The sequence below is a fragment of the Macrotis lagotis genome, chromosome 4, assembly GCF_037893015.1.
Source record: "Macrotis lagotis isolate mMagLag1 chromosome 4, bilby.v1.9.chrom.fasta, whole genome shotgun sequence".
NCBI lineage: Eukaryota > Metazoa > Chordata > Mammalia > Peramelemorphia > Peramelidae > Macrotis > Macrotis lagotis.
The window spans coordinates 167079377-167103936 of record NC_133661.1 but is presented as its reverse complement, the minus strand read 5'-3'; the positions used below and the strand labels follow the sequence as shown (position 1 = coordinate 167103936).

General features: G+C 34.7%; 1 protein-coding gene across 1 annotated transcript in view; it reads left to right on the top strand.

The window, feature by feature from the left end:
* Positions 1 to 24373, top strand: part of TEX9 (testis expressed 9) — a 67051-nt gene extending 42678 nt beyond the window's left edge. Inside the window, exons 10-12 of the mRNA XM_074234608.1 lie at positions 7792 to 7926; positions 15040 to 15174; positions 23296 to 24373. Of these exons, the coding sequence (XP_074090709.1) occupies positions 7792 to 7926; positions 15040 to 15174; positions 23296 to 23373 (348 nt within the window). The 3' untranslated portion in view covers positions 23374 to 24373. The remainder of the gene's footprint in view (positions 1 to 7791; positions 7927 to 15039; positions 15175 to 23295) is intronic.
* Positions 24374 to 24560: the final 187 nt, after the last annotated feature.

Genomic DNA, 24560 nt, shown 5'->3' with positions numbered 1-24560 from the left:
TTCAAATTGAACTATGTGTTAGTCTATAAGGATCCACCTATATTAATACTTATTTCATTAAAATCTCTAATCACTCATTTTCCAGCTCTATACTTAAAAAAAAACTTCAGACAAAAATGCTGTTTAGCCTTTGAAGGAATGAAGTAAGCATATCTTTAAACCAAGCTGTAGTATCCATTAAGATCTATTTCAAAGCCTTAGATTCCAAATGGGAATTTTTTTGGTAATTAAAATGCTAGTGCTTTCTCATAGCAAAAATTCTGATCCATTTACAATTAGTGGCATAAAACTTTAGAGCACTTTGCAAGTCTTAAAGTACTATGTCAATGCTAGCTATTATTATTTTTTAGAGATAGTTACATGGTGGACCTGGGATCAGGAAGACCTGAGTTCAAATTGTGCCCCTGACTCTTACTAGTTGTGTGATCTGGGGTAAGTCACTTAAACCTCTGTTTTCCTCAAATGTAAAATGTAAAAATCCAGGGATGTTATGAGGATAAAATGAAATATTTGTAAAGCATTTTGCAATCTTAAAGGCAATTATTATTATTAGTGAAGCAGCATGACAATGGATAATAGAACTAGCCTTAGTCAGAAATAGCTGGATTTAAGTCTGTCCTCTGACACATACTGACCTAAGTTTCTAGGTAAGTCACTTAATTTCTTAGTGTCCCTTGTAATTAAGAGTGTAACTTTTTGATCTTCACTGGTATAAGGATTTTCCTTTATTTATATCTATCTAGCTATCTATATATCTCTACATCTATATCTTTACCTAAAGATATAGAGAAATATATCTATAAATATACTAGAAATTGCCTTATATCAACAAGATTATAGGTCTGGTTCAAAAAATGCTGATAAAAACATTTTTCTGTTTGCTGTAGTGTGACCACAGAAAGTCTTTCTTTAATCTAGCAATCCTTTCATCATTCTATCCTGCTTAGCCCATTAGTGTCAAACATGAAGCCTATGGAATATAAGCAGCCTCTAATACTCCTGAATGCAACCTGAACCAGATTAAAATTTAATTAGAAAATATTTAACAAAATTTTTAAAAAATACAGTGAAATAAAAAAATAATGTTAATAGTGGGTTTTTTTTAAAGTCAATATGTGTCTGCAGGGATTTTTAAGTACAATTTATTAGCCTCAGTTTTTATTGGAGCTTGACAATGCTCCAGTTTTTATTTGAATTTGACATCAATGCCCCATTACAGTTTTCAAATCCTGTGGCTATTAATAAAATCATTATGTAATCTTTGTAGTCCCATATTCATCATCAGATAGCAGGAAATGTAGGGCCAACCCTGAGTGAGAAATAACAATTAATCCCTTTAACATTTCTTTTCCTCCTTTATTGATCTAAAGTATAATACTGAACTTTTGAGAAGCAAATGTTTAGAAACTCCCAAGTCTGTCTTTGCAAAGTTGTGTGCACTTTATTGCTGTTCCTCTTTCTTTTTCTACTTGCTGTAAATACCTTGAGGAAATGAGATCATTCTTTGTAATAAAGAACCCAAGCAAAAGAAAAGCTCCAAAAGTTTTGGGACTATTAGTTATATTTATCATTTCAAATATTCTCTTTTGGATACAGTGGAAAGAATGGTAATATGAAAGATTAATTAGAACATTCCCTTTTGACTTCTGATGTGACCTGTTTGACTATGAGACAGGCACTTGATCTAAGCCTCAGTTTCTACAACTGTAAGAAGGAAAAATGATAATTCTAGCACCTACCTAACTGAGCTGTTATGAGGATCAAATTAAATAATATACAAAAAACAATCTGCAAAACTGAAAGTGCTGTTTAAATGTTAACAGTGATAATTATGAAATCATGAGTCTTTTGAAGTGAGGTTTAAATGAGGGTTATAAAGTTATTAGCAAGATGTCAGAGCAAAGAGAAAGAACTTATATATTACTATAAAAAGGAGCTTGAGATGAGACAGAAGGAACTGTGGACTTTCTAGTCAGTAGGGAATAGTTGTCTTTTTAGTTTGAACAGTCAAATAAATTAGGTTTGTGCTTAGTGTAGCTACCACCCACAAAGCTGTGAAGGAGGCTGGTGATAGCAGATGGTATACATACACAGTTTGATTTGTTTGGGACCACATACAGAACAGCATGTGTTTTTTTCTTTTAATTACTCAGAACCAGAAAGATTAGTTTTCAAATAAAACAGTAATACAGCCAGGAGAAAATTTGTACTGAATACCAGCTTTTGAATACCTACCCTTGTGAAACTACCTGTTCTGTTTTCATTAGTTTAGGATTCACCATGATATGGTATAGTGTACGTCAGGGGAAGAAAACAGTTAATAAGAGGAACAACATGGTGGGTTGTCTGTGTGTATATGTGTGTGTGTGTGTGTGTGTGTGTGTGTATGTCTGTGTCTCTGTGTCTATATTTGTGTCTTTGTGTCTGTCTGTGTGTGTTTCTCTGTCTGTTTGTATGTGTGTGGTCTGAGAGCAGCAGTTAGTGAAAAGGCTCCTGGGGAAAGGAAGTGGTCTTGATTGGTCCAGTATTAACAAAAGGAAACCACTTGGAACTGCAGCAGTAGGAGAAAGTAAATGACCCTAATTGTGGGCCGTGTCTTCATTCCTTTACTCTTCTTTCTCCACTTTCTCCCTTGGAGATGTTCATTCCCCTGACTTCAGTTACTACTTCTTGTAAATGGGAAGTAGTAGTAAAGCATAGTAGTAGACTTTGAGTCAAGAAGACCTTATTTCAGATCCCACCTCAAAAACTTAACTAGTTTATGCTTCTGGGTAAACCCTTAACCTCTTTTAACCTCTGTTTCCTCATTTGCAAATGAAAATATAAACATAAGTAAATATATACTTATATGTGTATATAGATATATGTATGTACATTTATATTTTCATTATGTAGATATGTATATAATATTATAAGCTTAGAAACACTCTATCAGATGTTCTGAGTTTTTATATTATTATAACTCTCAGATCTCCATTACTTCTCTTTTAAGTTCTAACTGCATTTTCAAACTGTATTTGGAAAATTTCCCCCTAGATATAATCCCACTGATATACCAAAAAGATGCTCAAAACTGAACTCATTGCCATCTGTCTTCTCCTAAGTTTCTGCTTAATGGCACTGCCCATTCTCAGTGATCCAAGATCAAAATCTTTGACTTATCTTTAATTCTTCCTTCTCTCTTTCTTCATACTCATGCTGTCACCTCTTGCTTGTACTTAGTAGTCTTTCTTCCTTGCAGTTCATTCTTTACACTGCTATCAAAATCAACTTTTTGTAACGTTGTAATTCTAATTACATTATTCCCTTGATCAAAAATCTTCTATGACTTTCTGCTGCCAAATAAATGATATACAAAGTCCTTAGTCTGACATTCAAGGCCTTCCACATTTTACCTCTAACTTACCTTTTTTCCCACAATATTCTTTTTTCATATAGTCTCCTAGTCATCCTGAATTATTTGCTATTCTCCAATCTTATCCTTCCTTCTCTATCCTCTAGATATATATATATATGTATGTATGTATGTATGTATATATATATATATTTCTGAAATGTCTCTTCTAGCATCTCCACTTCATTGAAATGCTTTATCATTCTACCCTTTTTCCCACCTGAAAAGGGGTCCCTTTCTCAACAGATATTGCATATTACTCTCTCTCTCTCTCTGTTCAATACTTTTGTTTTTTCCCTATTTTTTCCATTTCATTGTAACTTAGACATTTTTGATGCGCATCTGCATTTGCTACAGTATGAAGGAATTTAGAGGTATAATCATACAGACATTGAAGGAATATAATAAGTAGATAAGTAGAGTGTCTAGTATCTCAGTCTCTAAATAGCATAGGATCTCTTTATATAATTCTCTCTCTTGGTGATCTTATCAACTTCCATGAGTTTATTTTTCTTTACAAATAATTTCACAGATCTTTACATCTAATTCTCTGCTGAGCTTCAGTTCCTCATCTCCAACTGCTTATGGTGCATTGTAAACAAGATAATCCAGTAGGCATCTAAAAGTCAGCATCTCTGAAACAGTACTCATTAATTGTCCCTTAAAACTGAATCGTCTTCTGAATATCCCTATTTCTGTCCAGGGTATCACCATCCTCTCAGTTACCCAGATTAAGTATCACCCTTGACTCTTTATTCTTCTGCTCAATATATCTACTCATCTGCCAAGTCTTCAGCTTTTCTTCTGCACTGTCATTAACATCTTTCTCCTTCTCTCTCTACTTATTTATCACTTTAGTTTAGAGCCACATCACCTCTCAAAACTCTACTATTTCAGTAGTTTCCTACCTGATCTTTCTGCCTTTACTATCTTTACTCCCTGATTAATTCTCCATACAGCTGCCAAAAGGACATTTATAAGGTATATGTCTGACAATGTCACTCTCCTGCTAACTAAAATCCTTTGACTACCTATCACAAATACAGACCTCTTCTCTTCCCAGCCATGTTCCAGCCTACCTTTTCAAGTTTTTTTAGACATTCCTTTCATTTCATTTCATTCATCTGCTATTTCCATTTCCCACCTCCCTTCCTTGATACAAGGATACATAACCGAAATTCATTCCCTTCCCTCTTCTGCTTCTTAGAATCTCTGGCTTCTCCTCAAAGTTCAACTCAAGTTCCTCCTTCTATCTGAGGATCTTCCTTATCCTCTGGCTAGTGCTTCCCCACTGAAATAACTCTGTCCTTAATATACTCATACATATGTGTGTGAATACATATAAATGTATATTCTATCTATATATTTTTATAAGTTGTCTTGATGAAATAGTATGTAAACTCTTTGAGGGCAAGGACTTTAAATTTTTTTGTATTCTCAGAACTTGGCAAGTTGACTAGGACATAGGAAATGCTTTTTGATTGATTTACAGTTTTAAGCTATCTATTAACAGGATGAACTTCTGTGGTGAATGATTATAATAGGATATTGTGCTTTAAAAAATGATAAGCAGGATAATTTCAGAAAAACTTATATGAACTGCTAGAGTGAAGAGAGGAGAACAGGGAGAATATTGTACAAAATAATAGCAATATTGTACAATGATCATCTGTGAATGACTTAGCTATTCTCAACAATACAAGAATCCAAGACAGTTCCAAGGGACCCATGATAAAAACTTTCTGCCTTTATAGAAAGAACTGATGGCATCTGCATAGAAACCAGAGCACATATTTTTCCTTCCCTCTCTTCTTTCTTTTTTTCTGTCCTCCCTTCTTTTTTTCTTTTGTTTTTGTTTTCTTCCACAAAATGGCTAATATAAAAATATTTTAAGTTCATTGACTATGTATAACCTATATCAGATTGCTTACTGAGGAAAGGGAGAAGATTGAGGGATAGAATTGGAACTCAGAACTTTTTACAAATGGATGTTAAAAAATGTTTTTACATGTAATTGAGGGAAAATAAAATATTATTTAAAAAATAGGATGAACTTCAGTTCAGTGTACATATATATATGTGTATATATATATATATATATATATATATATATATATATATATATATATTTAAGGGCTAAAAATCTACTTCACAAATATAGGCTAAGGGAGGCTTTGTTTTATTAAGGATCTGGGAGCTCTGTTAGCTCAGTATGAAGTCACAGCCAAAAGAAACTGTGATCTTGGACAGCATTAAGAGAGATGTGTGATTTTGAGGAATAATCTGGTGATATAGTTCCTTTATATTCTGCATTGGGAATACCACTTCTAGAGTACTGTGTTTAGTTCTTGGTGCCATATTTTAAGTAGGACATTGATAAATTAGAGAGTATCTAAAGTACAGCATTCAAAATAGTGAAGGACCTGGAGCCTAAGTGCATATGACAATTGGGTGAAGGACCTGAGGATGTTTATCTTGGAGAAAAGATGGCTCAAGGCAAATGTATTTTTGGTAGGGCTGATATGTGGAAGAAGACTAGACCTATTCTAAGCTTGACCATGACCATGAACAAAGAAGTTGCAAAAAATACAAATTTAGTCTTGATGTCCATATTAGAGTTATCCAAAAGGGGAATAATGAACTGACTGGAGGAGTGATAGATCCTTCCACTCCCTCCCCCCTGCTTCAGCAGAGATTAAATAACCACTGGTCGGGTATGTTATAATAGATGACCATTCAGGTTCCTTCTAACTCCAAAAATATTGAGATATCATTGATAGTTATTATTATTTTGTCCAAACCCCTCAATTTGCAGATGAGTAAAATGAAGTCAGATACTTGAAGTGCCTTAAAATTTGAACTCAGGTCCTCTGGTTCTATGCCAAATGCTCTTTCCATTACACTGTACTTTATCGTATCCATTCCAGTTTTGAATGTTCTGAGGTCCAGAGAACTTTTGGAAAAACACTGGTTCTGTGACCCTTCTATAATGTTACTTTAGAACCAGAAGAATGATTTGCATGACTTTAATATAAATGTGATATAAATGAAATAACATAAATGAAAAGGTAATTACAGAAAGCTGTATACTGCAGGTTATTGAAAAACCAGTAATGACTGCAGAAAAGATTATTAAAAATCTTTACTTCTCAGCAGAAAAGGGGAAACACATAAGCAAAAAGTTGCATTCATGGTCAGATTTTACAAGAAGATTCAATTCTGAGAACACGTCACTGTTATCTGAATTAGCCTCTATATCTCCTAGCCAACAGTCACAGAACAGCATATGATACAGTTATATATTAACTATTTACAATTTAAAGTATTTTTTCCCTGGAAAATATAAGTACAAAAATAAAGAAAAGAAATAAGGTCCTACCATTTGGTTTTATCTGAAGAAAAAGCTTTAAAGAACTGGTATTTAGCAAAAAATCTACAAATCAAATCTGGATGATAGAGTCAAGTTCCTCTAATTCATCAGGAAATTTTTTAAATCAAATTTCACCTCAAAATGTATTATTTCACATACCATTTAAAATAGACCCCCCCCCAAAGAAAACAAAATCATTCTAAAATAAATAAATCTAAGAGGCAAACTGTCAAGAGGTGTTATTCTAACCTTTTTTTTTTTCTTTCTCTGTGCCCTTTATTGCCTTACTAAAGTACAGGGAAATGAGATCTGTCCAGTTGCATACCATATTAGCATTTTGGGGGGAACCATAATAGTTTGAGTGGAAATATTTACTCAGTACCAATACTAAGCAGCCAATTATGAATTTCATGTTCAGACACAGTATTTGGGAACTTGCCATTTTCCATTTAGAATTGGGATTTCCCCACTGTGTTAATGGAGAAAGTACTATATTTCTTGGACTCTTTGCAAATTATACACTTCACACAATGCCTCTGTGGTTTTCTGGGGAGGTTTTGTGTATGTTGTATTCTGATATTTTTGTTTGTTTCTAATTTGTAATTTTAGTAGCTTCCTCAAAGGATTAAAAAACAGCTGCTTTTAGAAGGCACAGATGACAATGTATAATATAACATTGTATAAATATTAAAAAGTCTTTATACACTAAAAGGCACAAGTTGTCTCAACAAAATGTTAAGGAAAGACAATTTCACTATTGTATATTCATATATCTTTAGTATATATTTCCTTAGCCATGCTCATGTACCAATTTTCTTGACTACTGTCTACTTTTTTTATTGCCTGGGACCTTCCTATACAAAGCCATCTATTTTTCCCTTATGGTAAAGGATGAAAAAAAATTATGGACAAGAAAACGGAATGATGAAATATAAAATAAGTTATATAAAGTAAGTTAAATCAAAAGATCATATTATATGTTATCTTTGTTGTTAATTTTCTATCCTTTTATTAATTTATCCTACAGGAATTAGACAACAGAAAGAGACTACAAAAACAGGCCTCAGCTAGTCAGAGTACCATAGAAGTTCGCTTGAATAGAGCTCTTGAAGATGTAGAAAAGTATAAACTGGAGTTAAGTAAATTAAAGCAGAGTAACAAGGTATGGTAAAAATGTAATAGTTCTGGTGATAATTACCTTTGTTAGCATCTTTCTTTTTTTTTTTTTAAGATTTTTGCAAGGCAATGGGGTTAAGAGGCTTGCCCACAGCTGCACAGCTAGGTAATTATTAAGTGTCTGAGGCCAAATTTGAAATCAGGTACTCCTGATTCCAGGGCCAGTGCTCTATCCACCACCTAGTTGCCCCTGAAGGCAGTTTTTAAACAAAAATTTTGATGTACTAATAGCAAGAGGGCAAATAGACAACAACCTAAATAGTGTATTAGTCATTAAAAGGTATTAAGAAAAAAAAAGGGAAGCCTTCAGCATATTAAATAGCTACCATACTTATGAGACTTATGGGAAAACTTGGCTAAGAATTATATAATACTAAAGAATAATCTGCCCTAGTGGAGGAAGAATCTACTTTGATGAAATTCACATATATTTCAAAACATCAAAGGAAAACTAGAGTTATCACAGTTTGGTGACTGTGCAGTATCCCCTAAATAGATGCCTATATTCTGTTTTCAGCTGGAGAGAAAACCCTTGAGTCGGCTATGTGTCTGCTCTTCTCCAATTTAATATTTTGCATTGGCATAGATGATGGAAACTGGAATATTCTGATTATATTTGCAGTTGAAAGAGAATTGGGTATAAGTAATGACACCTTGGAAAATAGAACTAAAATTGAAAGTGACCTTAATAAATGACCTAATGTGTTTCTGAGACATATTTAATAGGGAACAAAACAAATATATATGTAATTATGAAAAAGTAGATCTTTTTAAAAATAGAAGAATTCCATAATGACATTTTATATGTTATCTTTTCTCATTCTCAAAAGCCATCTTTGATCAATGACTTAGTCCATACCTACATTTATATTTGGGTATCAAAAACAATTGAATTAATTAACTGTCAGATGCAATTGAATGTTTCAGGGATCTATTAGTTTGTCACTGTATGTGCTCTCCAAAAGGTAGATTATAATCCCTTTCTTTCTTTCTTTCTTTCTTAGTAGGTAAGTTTATATACTAGTTATGGCTAATTGGTGAGAAATGATAGCTTAGGCAACCATGGGGGGAAAAAAGGCTTGAAAGACATGATGCCCCAGCAGCTAGATAATTTAAACCAATGGTAAAGTTCTGTTTTTAGTTTTGGGGGTTTTTTTGCAAGGTAATGGGGTTAAGTGGCTTGCCCAAGGCCACACAGCTAGATGATTATTAAGTACCTGGGGCCAGATTTGAACTCAGGTACTTCTGACTCCAGGGACGGTGCTCTATCCACTGCACCACCTAGCCACCTGCTAAAGTTCTGTTTTTAAAACCGATTGTGATCACTAGGCTATAATTGTGGAAACATGATATCAATGGAATTAATTTCTATGGTATGGAATCAATTAATATGACATTTGAGGATTTTTTTCAGCATTCAGAATTCATTCAACCATTTATTAAGTATCTGCAGTATGCCAGGCATTATGATAGGCAGTGAGAATTCAAAGGTAAAAAAGAAATAGACCCTGGCCTCAAAGAGCTTGAGGGTTAAACAACATGTACACATAAAAAAGGAAATTAAAAAATACAAAATTGTTTTATATTCTTTAAGAGATCCTCTCACTTTGCAGTGTTCATGATGAAAATTAAACATAGTAGTATTAAAAGACTATCAACAAGACAATTGCATTTTATACCTCCACATCTATGATATAACTGAGAAATAGAGAAATTCAACCAAAAAAATGAGATTCACTACACCATATCAACATATAATTTGATGCTTTCTTGATGACTTCAACAAGGAAGGATATTGGAAAATATGTTGTAAAATGTAGTCTAAGATAAAGGGATGAAAGAAGTCAAACATTTGCAAAATATTTGGAAGTGTCACTCATATAGGAAGAAGGATTCTTCAGGAAGAGAGTCAAAAGCTTCTGGATATAGCAGGCACCACACAGAATTACTAAAAATGTAATCGACAGTATCTTCACAAAGAGGAAAAGGGTAAAGTATACAAAATCTTGTAGTCTAAGAGAAGCAAATGGTAGAACAAAAGGCAGTCTTGTAAGTCCTCTTTCAACTTGATGTTGCTTATACATTAAGATCATATGAGATTCCTCGACAAGTATAAGAGACAAAGTAATTTTGTTCAACAAGGCTCTTGATTATCATTAAATGAGGAATAAAAGAGGGTGACATATGCTCCCCAAGGGTGTTTGCCATTGTCATGGAAATGTCTTACCCTAAGTTCAACTAGAAGGATTCACTCTTAGGTGGTGAGGCCCTCCAGTTGGTGTTGTTTGTAGGTGACAGTAGCCAACTGCATCATCCCAGAGCCCTATAGGGTTTTCTCAGTAAAAGCCATTACTACCCAAAGATGATCAATCTAACAATCCACACAGGAAAAAATAGGTAGCTGAAGTTTCTTATGGTGTGGAGAAAAGAACTGTGTTCAGTCCTGGGTCTGCCAGTTATCACTACCTATGTGTCTTTGGGCAGGTCATTTCACTTGTTTTCTTATTTGTAAAATGAGGGGATTGGGTGACTTTTAAATCCTTTCCAGTTCTAAACTATCCCATGAATATTTGTTGTTCAGATAATGAAATGTAGTTAGATGATCAACCCACTGATATATTTTGAAAAGTATACATATACATATATATATGTATATATGTAGGTAGGTATCTGCATATATATATACATGTTGGACAGTTTCTAAAGATGAATAAGCAGACTGAATTCTATTTGGAAAATTATGCAATAATTCCTTTGACCCCAAACTATTGTTATTATCACTAAAGCATGTTACCATAGTGAGTAATTTCTTTGAAAATATTGCTCTAGCTTCTTTGCTAGTATATTTCATTTACTGTTTCAAAAAAACTTTCATACTGTTTAATACTATTCATTATATTTATATTCATCTAGGTTTTTTTTTCTCTGTTCTCTCTTCCCAAATTGGGTATGAGAACCATGTTCATTTCAGAGAAGGTATTTAATAATGGTACCTTTTTTTCTTTATTACTCTGAAGACTTTATATGTTGTTTGCTTTATTTATTAGTGATCCAGTTGTTTAGATTCTTTATTGTCTGTATTGTCAATCCAGGAATTTTATATTTTTAGAAATATCTTTTATCTTTTCATTATTGTCAGTAATGTAATAGAGTAAGGCAGTTTCTGATAATTTTCTTGATTTCCTCCCAATTTGTCATTAATGCCCTCTTCTCATTTTTATTTTGATAATCTGGTTTTCCTCGCCGTTTGTAGAATTGATTAGTCATCTTTTTTTCTTTGAAGAATATAATTAGATTTTTTTTCAGTTCAATAACCTTTTGGTTTTTAATTTTGTTTCTTTATTCAAAGAATGGCTTACTCAGTTCTGCTGTTCTAAAAAGGAAAACTTAGAAGTTTTCTCACTATAGATGTGTATGATTTTCCTCTCAAAAGCATTAGGGTTAAGCAGGGGTGTCCATTCTCTTCATTATTATTTATTTTCTACAATGCCAGAAATGCTTATTGTAATAGTAATAAAAATAAACAATATAAATAAAAGCATTAATAAAATAGTAATAAAAGAAAAATAAATTGAGGTTGGAATTTTTGCAAAAATTTTCAAGTGCAGTCCATCTTACAGTAAGCCTAAAAGTAAGGACGATCTCATTGCCTGTCTGTGTGTCGTGATAGACTAATTTAGTTGATGGTCCATCTAATCAGTCGGTCAATAAACATTAAGTGCCTAGGTCTGGGTCAGACACTGTGCTGAGCTGAGGTTATACAAAGAGTGAAAAGAGCCCTTAAGTAGTCTCACAATTTAATGGAGGAGACAACAATCAAATATGTGCAGAAAAATTATATATATATATGATAAATGGGATGTAATTAAAGAGGAAAAGCACTAAGATTATGAGGAGTTGGGAAAGACTTCATGTAGAAGATGTAGTTTTAGTTGGAACTTAAAAAAAAGCCAGGGAAATCTATTAGGCAGACATGAGAAGGGAGAGCATTCTGGTCATAGGGGACAATTGGAGAAAGTTTCCACAGTCAAGAGATGGAATGTCTTGTTTGTGGAACAGCCAGTAGGCTATGGTCACTAAGAAGACTGGAAAGGTCGGGGCTTTGAATGCCAGATGATTTTGTATTTGAACCTGAAGGTGATAGGGAGTCACTGGATTTGAGGAGGGAGGTGACATGGTCAGTCTTTCACTTTAGGAGAATCACTTTGGTGGCTGAATGGATGATGGATTGGAGTGAGAAGATACTTGAAGACAGGCAGACCTAACCAGCTGCCTACTGCAGTGGTCCATAGAACCTGGACCAGAGTGGTAGCAATGTCACAGGAGAGAAAGAGATGTATTAGAAAGATGTTGCAAAGGCAGAATCCATAAGTCTTGGCAAAAGATTAGACATGTGGGATGAGAGATGGTGAAGTGTCAAGGTTGTGTGCCTGAGGAGCTGCTAGGATGGTGTTGCCCTAGATGATAATAGAAAAGGTAGGAGGGTGGGGTGTATATTGAGTGGGGAAATTTTTTGGGGAAAGATAATTTAGTTTTGGACATGTCTATTAATTATTAATATGTCTATTTGACATCCAGTTTGAGATGTCTGAAAAGTAGGTGGAGATGTGGGATTGGAGGTCAGTAGAGAGATTAGGGGTAGGATTTCAGCCTTGGAATTGTCAACTTAGAGCTTGTAATTAAATGCATAGGAGCCAATGAGATTACCAATGAAGTAGTATAAGGGAGGAGAGGGGAGGGGAGGGGAGGGCAGAGGAGAATGTCCGAGTACATATCATAGCTGAGACAATATGTATTCTCCCCTTAGTTTTTCCTTTATGGTTTACTAAGCCAATCTCTTTTGAGTAGGCAGGGATCTATCACTGAGCAATACCAGAAGTGTTCCGAGGTTTGATACAATCAATATTATGTCACTTGAAGAGAAGAGCACTTGAATAGTTCAAGTAAAGCTTCACTATCTAAAAGGAAAAACTCATTATAACTTAGCATAGCATATCTTTGATGATTATACCAGCAAGAAGACCTATTTTATGCTTTACTTGATACTGATACTCAGAGAATTACTGAACAAAATTACCTCTATGCTTAAAACTATCTAAAAATCTAAAAATATTCATAAAAATAGGGTTTGAGAATATCAATTTGGTAGCTTTGTGGAAGATGGTTTGGAAAAGAGAATGACTAGAGGAGAATAATGAGTGGTGGCTATGTGATTTTCAAGAATTAACTTGAAAATTGAAAATGAGGGAAGCAGATTGAAGAATAAAGAGTCTAGGATGACTCCAAGGGTTGCAAACCTGTATTGCCTTCAACAGATAAAGAAATATAGTTTTCTCAGTTATTTATCTTTGGTAACATTTCTAGTGGTCTGTAATCTTCCCCCATTTAAGATATCTTGAAAAATGATGCCTGAGTATATTTATATCTATATCTAGTCCATTTAGATTGTGACTTTGGTCACAAGGATGGCCACACCCCTATTTTTTATCAGATATCTTTCAAATAAATGCACACCATAAAACAAGATATTGAGCTTAGTTCACAATATAATCAATACTGAGAAATTAGCTTAAAACAGGATGTCATTCTGTTTGCCCAGAATAGGGGCTCCTTATTTTGTTAAAATTCTTCATATGAGAATTGATGTACATATAAATGCTTCTATTAATATATGGATATTGATAATCTACTTTCAAATAGCCATATAAAAGGACCTGGATTCCTATACATGTTTAGGACATGACTTGGTGAAATGAATAAGTGAAAAAATTCTTCAGTTTATTATAGCTATCATGAAGCTAAAATTTTAAAGAAAAACTAGATTTCTTAGGTATTTAAATTTTACTTTATTGCTTAAGAAATGCTTCTTTTTGTCTATATGATTAGATTTATATATATTAAGTTTTCAATTAAATCTATGTGCCATACTTCTCACCCCAAATGGTTTGTGAGTACATGTATTAGAGGAAAAAAATTAAAAAATTAACAGATTTTTAAAATGCATCTATATATTTATATACCTGAGAATTTATATACCTGAGAAAATAGTGCTGAGGCTACTTAACTGTCATCAGAAACAATTGAATGCTTCAAAGATCTATTATTTTGTCACTGTGTATGCTCTCTACAAGGATATGTTGTAATCCTCTTGTTTCTTAGTAGATGAGTAATTGTGGCTAAAAATTTAATTATCCTGTAGGCAATATGGTACTGAGCTTCTGTGAATTTAGTCTGAACTTAAATGAAGATTAGAAAGACTAAAAACCAAGTTTGACTTCAGTAAGATCATTGTGTCCCATAATCTTTTATATATAACCAATTTTGAATTATGGGCCCCTTTAGCTGTCTAGTGAAGTCTCTGTATACTGTTTTTGAATGATTAAAGAAAATGCTCAGTTTTAGTTAAGAGACTAGTGAAAATAAAAATGTGTTTTCTTTCCCCAGTCAAAGTCATGAATCCCCTGACTATCCTTGTGTCCCAGCTTTTGAACCCTGTCTGGATAAACTAAACCTCAGTTTAGAAAGCATTTGTAATATTGGAGCAATCCACGAATATCTCTAGATATCTGATCATATTGTCAAGATTTTACTTTAAGCTAGGTTAGAGAGGATTTGAGATCACTTCCAGGTCTCTTGATCATATAATTCATGTTACATTGCTTAGGAAGAGATAATTTCTTGGAATAAAATCTTTATATAAAGTAGAAAAATTGGAAATAATCATATTCTAGACTTTTAAAAACTCCTTTATACTGGTGGGTTTTCCTACTTTTTTCCCCCCTTCAAGTACTTTGCCAAGAAAAAGATAGTCAGGTCATGCAATGGACAGTGTTGGACCTAGAATTAGGAAGACTAGAGTTCAAATGTGGCCTCAGAAACTTGACTGGACAAGTCATTTAACCTGTCTGCCTCAGTTTCCTGTACTGTAAAATGGGGATAATCATAACACCTACTCCCCTAGAGGTAGGTGTTAGGACCAAAAATGATTTATAGAGCCCTTAGAGGAATGCCTGGCCCATAGTTGAACTTAATAAATGCTTGTTTCCTTCCACTTAAATCAGTAAGTGAGGGAACTAATATTTTTTCCATTCTGTTAAAGGACTTAGCAAATGAAGAACATAAAAAAATTGAAGAATTAAAAGCAGAAAACAAGAAGCTGGAAAAACAAAAAGGAGAGTTAATGACAGGTTTCAAAAAACAGTTAAAATTAATTGATATTTTAAAAAGACAAAAGGTAAGCTTATTCGGAAAATTTAATCATGGATAATATAATTTATTGTGTATATGCTTTTGAGGATATTTTATGTATAACTAAAGAATTAATTTTGCCTTTTAGGTATTTTGCCTTTAGATTATAATTCTTTTAACATAATTTTTATATACCAAATTTTATAAAGCTAGTTATTATCATCTTAATGTTTGATGAGAGGAGGGAATAAGCCCCATATAATTAGAATCCACAGTGTGTTCAGCCATTTTACAAATATGTCATTTGATTCTCATGACAACCTTGCAAAATAGGTGTTATTATTCTTCCCATTTTATAGTTGAGGAAACTGAGGCAAATGGAGGCAAAAACTTGTCTAGGATCACACAGGCAGTAAGTCTTGGGCTGGATTTGAACTCGGGTCTTCCTGACTACAAGCCCAATGCTGTCTCTACTGTGCCACCAGTTGCCTCTGAGTACCTTGATGTATGCCTGAAATTGAACTCGATCTTAAAGATGAGTGCAACTAACTTAAAAACACTGTATGAGCAGCAGAGTGGACAGAAGGCCGACTCCATGTCCAGCTCATGACTATGGGACCTTGTCCCAAGCTCTCTACAATCAAATGGAGGAGTTGCCATTCATTTTGTTGTTGTTGATTCAAGCTTATTTTTTCAAATTGATGCCATATTATGCCCTCCTCTCATACTCTTTTTTTAAAGTTCTTCTATTTTATTTTTTTTAACATTCATCTATATGCACATGTATGTTTAAGTTAAAAAATTTCCTTCCACTCTCCCTTTCCTACCCCCTCTCCTCAGCAGTGAACAGTCAGGTTAGCATTGTAATTCATATTTTTGATAAACATGTTTATATATTAGTCATTTTCAGTATGAGGAATTGGGACTAAGGAAAAGAGATACGTAAGAGATAATTTTTATAAAATGCTCATCAGATTCTGAAGGGTTTTTTGGTTTTGGTTTTGTTTTGTTTTGTTTTTCTTCCTCTTGATGGGGGAAATTGCATTGTCCATAGCTGGTCTAATAGGGTTGTCCTAGCTCTCTGAACTGCTGAGAGGACCTGCTTCCATCGAGGTTGATCTCTGCCTCCGTAGTTTGTTTCTTATGTTTTTTGTTGTTGCAAGGCAATGGGGTTAAGTGACTTGTCTAAGATCACAGAGCTAGGTAATGATTACATATCTGAGGCCAGATTTGAACTCAGGTCCTCTTTTTTTATTGAATTATTTTTTTATTTTTTAAATAATTCTTTAATATGTTTATTTTATTTTTTGTACAAAGGATGCTTTTTTATACATTACTAAAATATTCTTGTTTAAGAGTAAACATAATGCCCCTCCCCCCCAAAATATAGACCCTCATGAGAAATAAAGTAAAGAGAAAAAAATTAAAATTAAAATTAAAAAAATAATAATAGGGGCAGCTAGGTGGTGCAGTGGACCAAGTTCCGGCTCTGGAATCAGGAGCACCCAAGCCCGGCCCCATACACCCAACAATCACCCAGCTGTGTGACCCTGCACAAGCCACCCCAACCCCATTGCCCTGCAAAAACAAAAAAAAAGAACCAAAATAATAATAATAATAATAATAATAATAATAATAATAAATAGTAGGGGTGGCCAGGTTGCACGGTGAACAGAGCACCAGCCCTGGGGCCAGGAGCACATGGGTTCAAATCCAGCTTCAGACACCCAACAATCACCCAGCTGTGCGGCCCTGGGCAAGCCACCCAACCCCATTTACACTGCGCAACCCCCCCAAAAAATAATATTAATAATAATAAAAAATGTGGTTCATTCTGTGTTCCAACACCACCAGCTCTGTCGCAAGTGAGTCACATTCTTTAGGATAAGTCCATCACAAAAGCTACTTCCATATTTTTCCACTATTGCCATTGCTGATTACAACTCCCTCCATTCGTACTTCTCCACTACCATACACTATATTATTTTTTTCTCTCCTTTCATTCTATCCCTCTTCTAAAATGTTCTGTAAGGGTAGCTGAGTGGTACAGCAGACTGATCACTGGCCCTGGGGCCAAGAGGCCCTGAGCCCACATACCACCCCTAAGGCCCAGCAACCACTTGGCCCTGTAGTCCCAGACAGGCCATCCAATCTCAGCCCCTTGCAAGAAGTAAAAAAGAAAAGGTGTTCTATCTGACGACTATCCCCAATGGTCCGCCCTCTCCTCCATCACTCACATCCCCCCCAATCCCCTGTGGGTCCACCCTTTCCTCCAATATCCCATCCCCCCCCATCCCCTGTCCCTCTTCTCTCCTTCATATTTTAGATGTCTATACTCCATTGAGTGTATATGCTGTTTCCTCTCCGAGCCACCTCTGATGAGAGCGAAGGTGACCTCATTCCCCCTTGTCTTCCCCCCCCTTCCATATCATTGGAATAGCTCATTGTAATAAAAAAAATCTTATTTTATGAAATATCTTAGCCTATTCCACCTGTCCTTTCTATTACTCCCATTACATTTCCCTTTTAGCCATTGACTCTATTTTTACAATATATTATATCTTCAAATTTAGCTCTCTCCTGTGCTCCATCTATAAAGGCTCCTTCTACCTGCTTTATGAAATGAGAAGTTTCTTATGAGTATTATCAATATCATTTTTCTATACAGGAATACATGCAGTTCATCATCATTAAGTCCCTCATATTTTCCCCTTCTCCTCCACTCTCTATGCTTCAGCTGAGTCCTGTATTTGAAGATCAAACCTTCTGTTCAGCTCTGGTCATTTTAACAGGAACATTCAGAATTCCCCTGGTTCATTGAAAGTCCATCTTTTTCCCTGGAAGAGGACGTTAAGTTTTGTTGGGTAGTTGATTTGCAGTTGCATTCCGAGCTCTTTTGCCTTCCGGAATATTATATTCCAAGCCCTATGAGCCTTTAATGTGGTTGCTGCTAAGTTCTGTGTGATCCTGACTGCAGCTCCACGATATTTGAATTATGTCCTTCTGGCTGCTTGTAATGTTTTCTCTTGGGAGTTCTAGAACTTGGCTATAATATTCCTGGGGGTTGGTTTTTTGGGATCTCTTTCTGGGAGAGATTGGTGGATTCTCTCAATTTCTATTTTGCCCTCTGCTTCTAGGATATAAGGGCATTTTCCTGTAGGAATTCTTTAAAAATGCCAAGGCTCTTTTTCTGATCATGACTTTCAGGTATCCAAATAATTTTTAATTATCTTTCCTGAATCTGTTTTCCAGATCAGGTGTTTTTTCAGTGAGATGTTTTACATTTTCTTCTAATGTTTCATTCTTTTGGTTTTGAAGTATTGTGTCTTGACTTCTCATAAAGTTAGCAGCTTCCTTTATTTCCATTCTACTTCTGAAAGATTTTGTTTCCTCAGAGAGCTTTCTTATCTCCTTTTCCATCTCGCCAATTTTGCTTTTTAAAGCATTCTTCTCCCAATAACTTTTTGAATTATTTTACCCATTTGCCCTATGCTGGTTTTTAACATGTTATTTTCTTCAGCATTTTTTGGATCTCCTTGACTAAGCTGCTGACTTCTTTTTCTTGTTTTTTTTCCTGCATATCTCTAAATTTTTTCCCCAATTTTTCTTCTATCTCCCTCACTTGGTTTTCAAAGTCTTTTTTGAGCTCTGTCATAGCCTGAACCCAATTTCCATTTTTCTTGCAGTCTTTAGATGCAGGAGCTTGTACTTCCTCATCTTCAGACTGAGTATTTTGATCCTTCTTGGCATCATAGACAATGTATTTCTCAATGATATTCCTCTTTTTTTCTCTGTTTACTCATTTTCCCAGCCTGTACCTGGTTTGGGGGGTGCTTCCTGAACTTTTGAGTATTATTGGGATACACACCCCCACAAGGATGTCCGTGTGTGAGACTCTGTCTTCCCTCCTGGTCTATGAATGACCATAAGTGCACCCCTCTGCCTTGGGGCTGAGGTGTGTGTGGGGCCCCCTGTTCTATGGGGGGACCTAGACTTTGATCAGGATCTGAATGTGGTCAGAGCCCCAGAGTCCTGTTCCAGGTACAGAGGACAAATCTCGAAAGTCTCTTTCCACTCCCCAACTTAGGTATGCTTAGCATTCAAGGCTCAGTTGCCTGGCTCCTGCTTTCCAGCTCCACCTGCTTCTGTTTCCTGGATCTGGACCAGGCAGTTTGCTGAGTGCCCTGAGGGCTGGGCTCCACATGCTTGCTCTGTCAGGGGTCCCCCTGCTGTTCTTCCAAGTTGTGCCCGGTGCTCCCTGGGGTGCAGGTCAGGAGACTCCCCCGCTGCTGTGAGACGCGGCTCCCAGGTGCCCTGGGGCTGCCTCTGGGAGGCTGAAGTTCCTTTGCTCTGGCAACCACCCTCTAACCCTGTGGAGCCAAGCCTTTCCACTATTTTCCAGGTTACTTTGGACTGGAGAACTGCTGCACTGGATCCCTTTGTGAGTTCTGTCTCTCAAAAATTTAGAGTCCTTAGTTTATAAGTTTTGAAATATTATACAGAGAGAGCACCAAAGAGAGGCTCTTCTCCTGTCACCATCTTGGGTCTGCCCCTCAGGTCCTCTTGATTCTATCAACTGTACCACCTAGCTGCTCCAATGATCTCTGCCTCAGAGCCCTCTACTGGGGAGATCTCCATGTGCCCCAATAAGTATGGGACAAAGAAGAAGCTGAGAGAGGAAAGAGAAAAATGAAGACATCATGTTCCAGGATAAGTGGAATAAGGAGAGATGACTGTCAGCTTGGGCTTCAGATCAGGGAAAGCTTCCTGGTGGAGGAGGCAGCTGATTAGCCTGGAGGAAGTACATTTTAACAAGTCCTGAGAAGGGAGTGCTCTGTAAGCAGGGCACAACTGTCTCCAACAACTCTGTTTCTATGACAAAGTGCATTCCTGGGTCTAGGCAACAGAACTGTTGGAAAGTAACTTGTTTGTACATTTATTTGAACAAGCTTTTATATAACCTCTAATTTGTACTTTGTAAATTTAAATATATGGTAACTTACAAGGGGATTGAGCTAAAAATATTACTATATATATATGGGAAAAGTGATTTTTTTTAACAATGAAAGAATAGTATAAACAATATTCAAGTCAGTTTTTCCTTTAGTAATATAAAATTTTCAAGAAGTTTATTATACTGTCATTATCCCCTATTAACCAGAGGTTAGCTTTGATTGGTCTGATATTTTGAATGACAAATCATTATCATCCATTCAGTAAATAGGCTTTCTATATAAAATACTAGTTTTAAAAAAAATGCCATTTTAAAAAACTGACTTTTTGCCCAAGTTAGCAAAGTATCGTTATACTTCTAGATTTGATCTGATTGTACCGATTTAAGATGTGCAAGCAGCTAATTCCTAAATGTTTATCAAAATGCTAAAACTTCAGGAACACTGACATCAGTTTTTCTGAATTCAAATGTATTTGGTATATAATACTATATTATAAAAGCAAAGTTAAGTTCTTTTAATTTTACAACACCCATTGTATCCTTGGTACTCATTAAATATTTGTTGAGTGATTAGAGAATAAATATAATGTGCCTCAAATCTCTACTCTTCTTTTATTTGGTTGTTTGGCTATTAAAGAAGTACAATTACTTTCTTAAAAAATAGTAATTTATGGGCGGCTAGGTGGTTCAGTGGATAAAGCACTGGCCCTGGAGTCAGGAGTACCTGGGTTCAAATCCAGTCTCAGACACTTAATAATTACCTAGCTGTGTGGCCTTGGGCAAGCCCCAGTTGCCTTGCAAAAAAAACCTAAAAAAAATTTAAATATATATAGAAATTAATACTTAAACACTGAATAAATTAGGATAATGTAGAAATAGTATAGAGACCTCAGTTTATCAGGGCAATTTTCTTGAAAAAAAATTCTTGAATGTGTGTTAGTGGACATCAATAGGAGAGTCTCAGGGATATTTAGGTGCTTGTTTAGGGATTTCCCCTGAATTTCTGAGGATCCAACTTCTGTCACCCTTTGACTTATTTTGCTGAGATTTCTTATTTCCTGTGTCAAATATTAGATGTTAGTAACTAAATACAAAAAAGAAGAAAATCAGTGCTGTAGTGTCATATCATGTCAGAGTTGAAAGGAACTATAGATATTATCTAGTGTCAAATGCCATCAATTTACAGAGAAGGAAACTAAGATATTAAAAGGTTGGAGCCAGAGCTTCTGAGCGAGTGCAGTGGCTTTTTCCCCTTTTCTTTACCTCTCTCATCTCAATAATTACATACATACATACATACATACATACATACATACATATATATGTAGGTTTGGCATATCTGAAGATTTTTATTTTAAATTTTAATATATATATTTTAATATATTAACATATAAATAATTAATATATTAATTATGTTATATATCATTATATTATATATTATGATAATATATTCTATATTGATTTAATATATAAAATATAAATTTTAATAAATAGGGACCTCTGTGATTTAAAATGTATTTTTTTATAATAATTCTTCTTTCCACCCTAATGTTCTAAAGATAAATTAAAAGTTAGTTTATTATGTAAAACATAAGCCTAGAAATCTGTAGTGTGGAGTTTTTTCCTTTCTTTTTTCACTTGAACAGTTTTTTTTTAGGGTAGCAAGATACAAAGAGAACCACAAATTAAATCATATAATCAGGTAGTTTTCCTCACTAGTATTTTTTCCTAAGGGGAAATTAAGATAGCACGGTCCTGAATTCCTTCATCAATGCTCATCTCCAGTGACAGACAGACAATATTTTTTAATCTCACTGATATTTAAAATTTCTAGTCACCTTTTAGTATAGCTAGGTAACCCAGTGATAAGAGCGCTAGGTCTTGAGTTAGAAAGACCTGTGTTCAAATCTGGCCTCAGATGCTTACTAGCTGTGTGGCCCTGGAGAAATAAACCACTTAATCCTGTTTGCCTCAGTTTCCTCTTTTTTCAAATGATCTGGAGAAGGAAATGACAAATCACTCTAATATCTCTGCTAAGAAAACCCTAAATAAATAAGGTTATGAAGAGTTTGGGGACAACTACAGTGTTTTTGGTTTTATATACATATATATATATATATATATATATATATATATATATATATATATATATATATTGTTGTTGTTGTTTGTATTGATATCCTTTATGCTTTCATAAACTTTATTTCAACTAATCAGTAAACCATCCTTTATAATAAAAGGGAAAGAAGCAATTTAGTAAATTGTTTACATTGTCAGATTTAATTTATTGTTGGTCAGTGTTCTACTTCCATTGTCCTCCCTCCACCTCTGCAAAGAAATGGAGGAAAGGTAGAGAGAAAGAAGCATAAGTACCTGCTTAATATGTAAGGCTCCTAAATGGTTTACAAATATTGTCAAATGTAATCCTTATAATCTTAAGACGTGTCATCATCCCCATTCTATTGATAAGGAAACAGGTTAAGTGACTGTCTCAGGGTCACACAGCTAAACAGTCTGAGGCAGGATTGGAACTCCAGGCCTTGAGCCCTCTATTATCTTGGAGTTTCCTCATCTCTCTCTCTCTTTTTTTAAACATATTTTTGCAAGACAGTGGGGTTAAGTGGCTTACCCAAGGCCACACAGCTAGCAATTAATTATGTGTCTGATGCCGGATTTGAACTCAGGTCCTCCTGACTCCAGGACCAGTGCTCTATCCACTGCACTACCTAGCTGCCCACCTCATCTCTTTTCAAGGCTGACCTTTATTGTACTAGAATTACATGGCATTCTTTTCATTTTTATTGTTGTGGTCATTATTTAAGTAGCTTTATTGCCTCTCCTTCCCCCTTCCATCAGTTCACACCCTTTTATAGCTATTCCTTGCAGTATAGTGATAATTATTTCTATTTGTGTACTAAAATCCACTCCCCAGGTCATAGACAAGCATTTTTTTTCCAGTTTTTTACTACCACAAAAGTGCTGCTAGTAGGAGTATTTTGGTATATACATATATTTTTTTTTTTTTCTTTGACCTCCATTGGGTATATTTCAGCAGTGGGATCTCACTTAAGATGTAGGGATATAGTTATTTTTTAAAGCATAATTCAAAATTGTTTCCTAGGATATTTAGTTTATTTTTATATTGAACATATTTCAAATTACTCTGATTTACTTTCCTAATTGCTACTAAATTAAACAATGTTTATTTAACAGATGCATATTGAAGCTGCTAAGATGTTGTCTTTCACTGAAGAGGAATTTATGAAAGCACTTGAATGGAGAAATAAATAAATTTATCTCAGTTACTCCTCCCCTATAAGAAAATTCTGTGTGCTGGTAAATTGGAAGAATTTGACTTTATTAATGAGCTTGATATTAAAATATTTTCAATATTCCAGTAAATTTTATGGGTGGACTGTGCAAAAGCTATATAATTTACATGCAAAAAATGATCATTTCTGATACATAGGGGAGAATTAGACAGTTCCTTTATATTTTGTTAGTTATTCATTTTATACAAAAATTACATAGCCCAGAAAAGATATTTCACTACATAAATATCCTTTAAGGATTATGCTTGGAGATGTAGAGATTATTATAGGCACATTAGCTCATTTTGATACTTTAAACTATTAAAGGTACTAGTGAGTTTTCTTTCAGTATCTTGATTTTTAAATTATAATAGTTACTAGGAAATTCAGCAATGTCTCCTTCAAGTTAGTCCAACTGCAAATTACAGGACTTAACTTGAATTTCTAAGTTATTTTAACATCTCAATAAAAAGAAATTGCTTTTTTTATGTAATGAGGAGAACCTCTCATCAGTCTGATGAGTGAAACTAGTTAACCTGATACAATTATAGAGCACAGGCCTTTGTTAAAAGGGAGCATCTTCCATAGAACCACAGTGGATCTTGAAGAAGTCCATTTGTTGTTCCCCTCTGACTGGGGCTGCCTTTGTTGGCTGTCTAAGACTTAATTGCCTTTCCCACCTCAAATCCCTTTTTTATGCACTAATCTCTTTGGACTTTCAGGCCAGTATATAGTGAAGGAGAGAATTTTTCTTTTGGTAAGATCTGGATCTTACCAATATTTTGTAATTATACTTTGTGCTTGAATGATGCAGGTTTGAGGTGAATAGGATAAATTTGTTTACTGTAAAGTATATCTACTATCCAAGGGAGTATAATGAATTTCAGCTAATTAACATTTAATTTTCTAATGTTTTATGTTTCTTATGTATCAATGACTCCATTACTTCACTTGTATTTTCTGTGTTGAGTGGAATAAAAGCTGTTTAAAATGTACCCACATTGTACATTGAATTTCTTTGTGTGATGGGACTTAGGGAGAACTAAACAGAAGTCGTAACAAAGTCATATGCTTTGTTTTTCAAAGATTTTCTGGTGTTGTCCAGAGTATAGTTAGAAATAAAAGAAAAATATAAAGCCTCTGTGGTCAGGGTCCCTCTGACTGAGG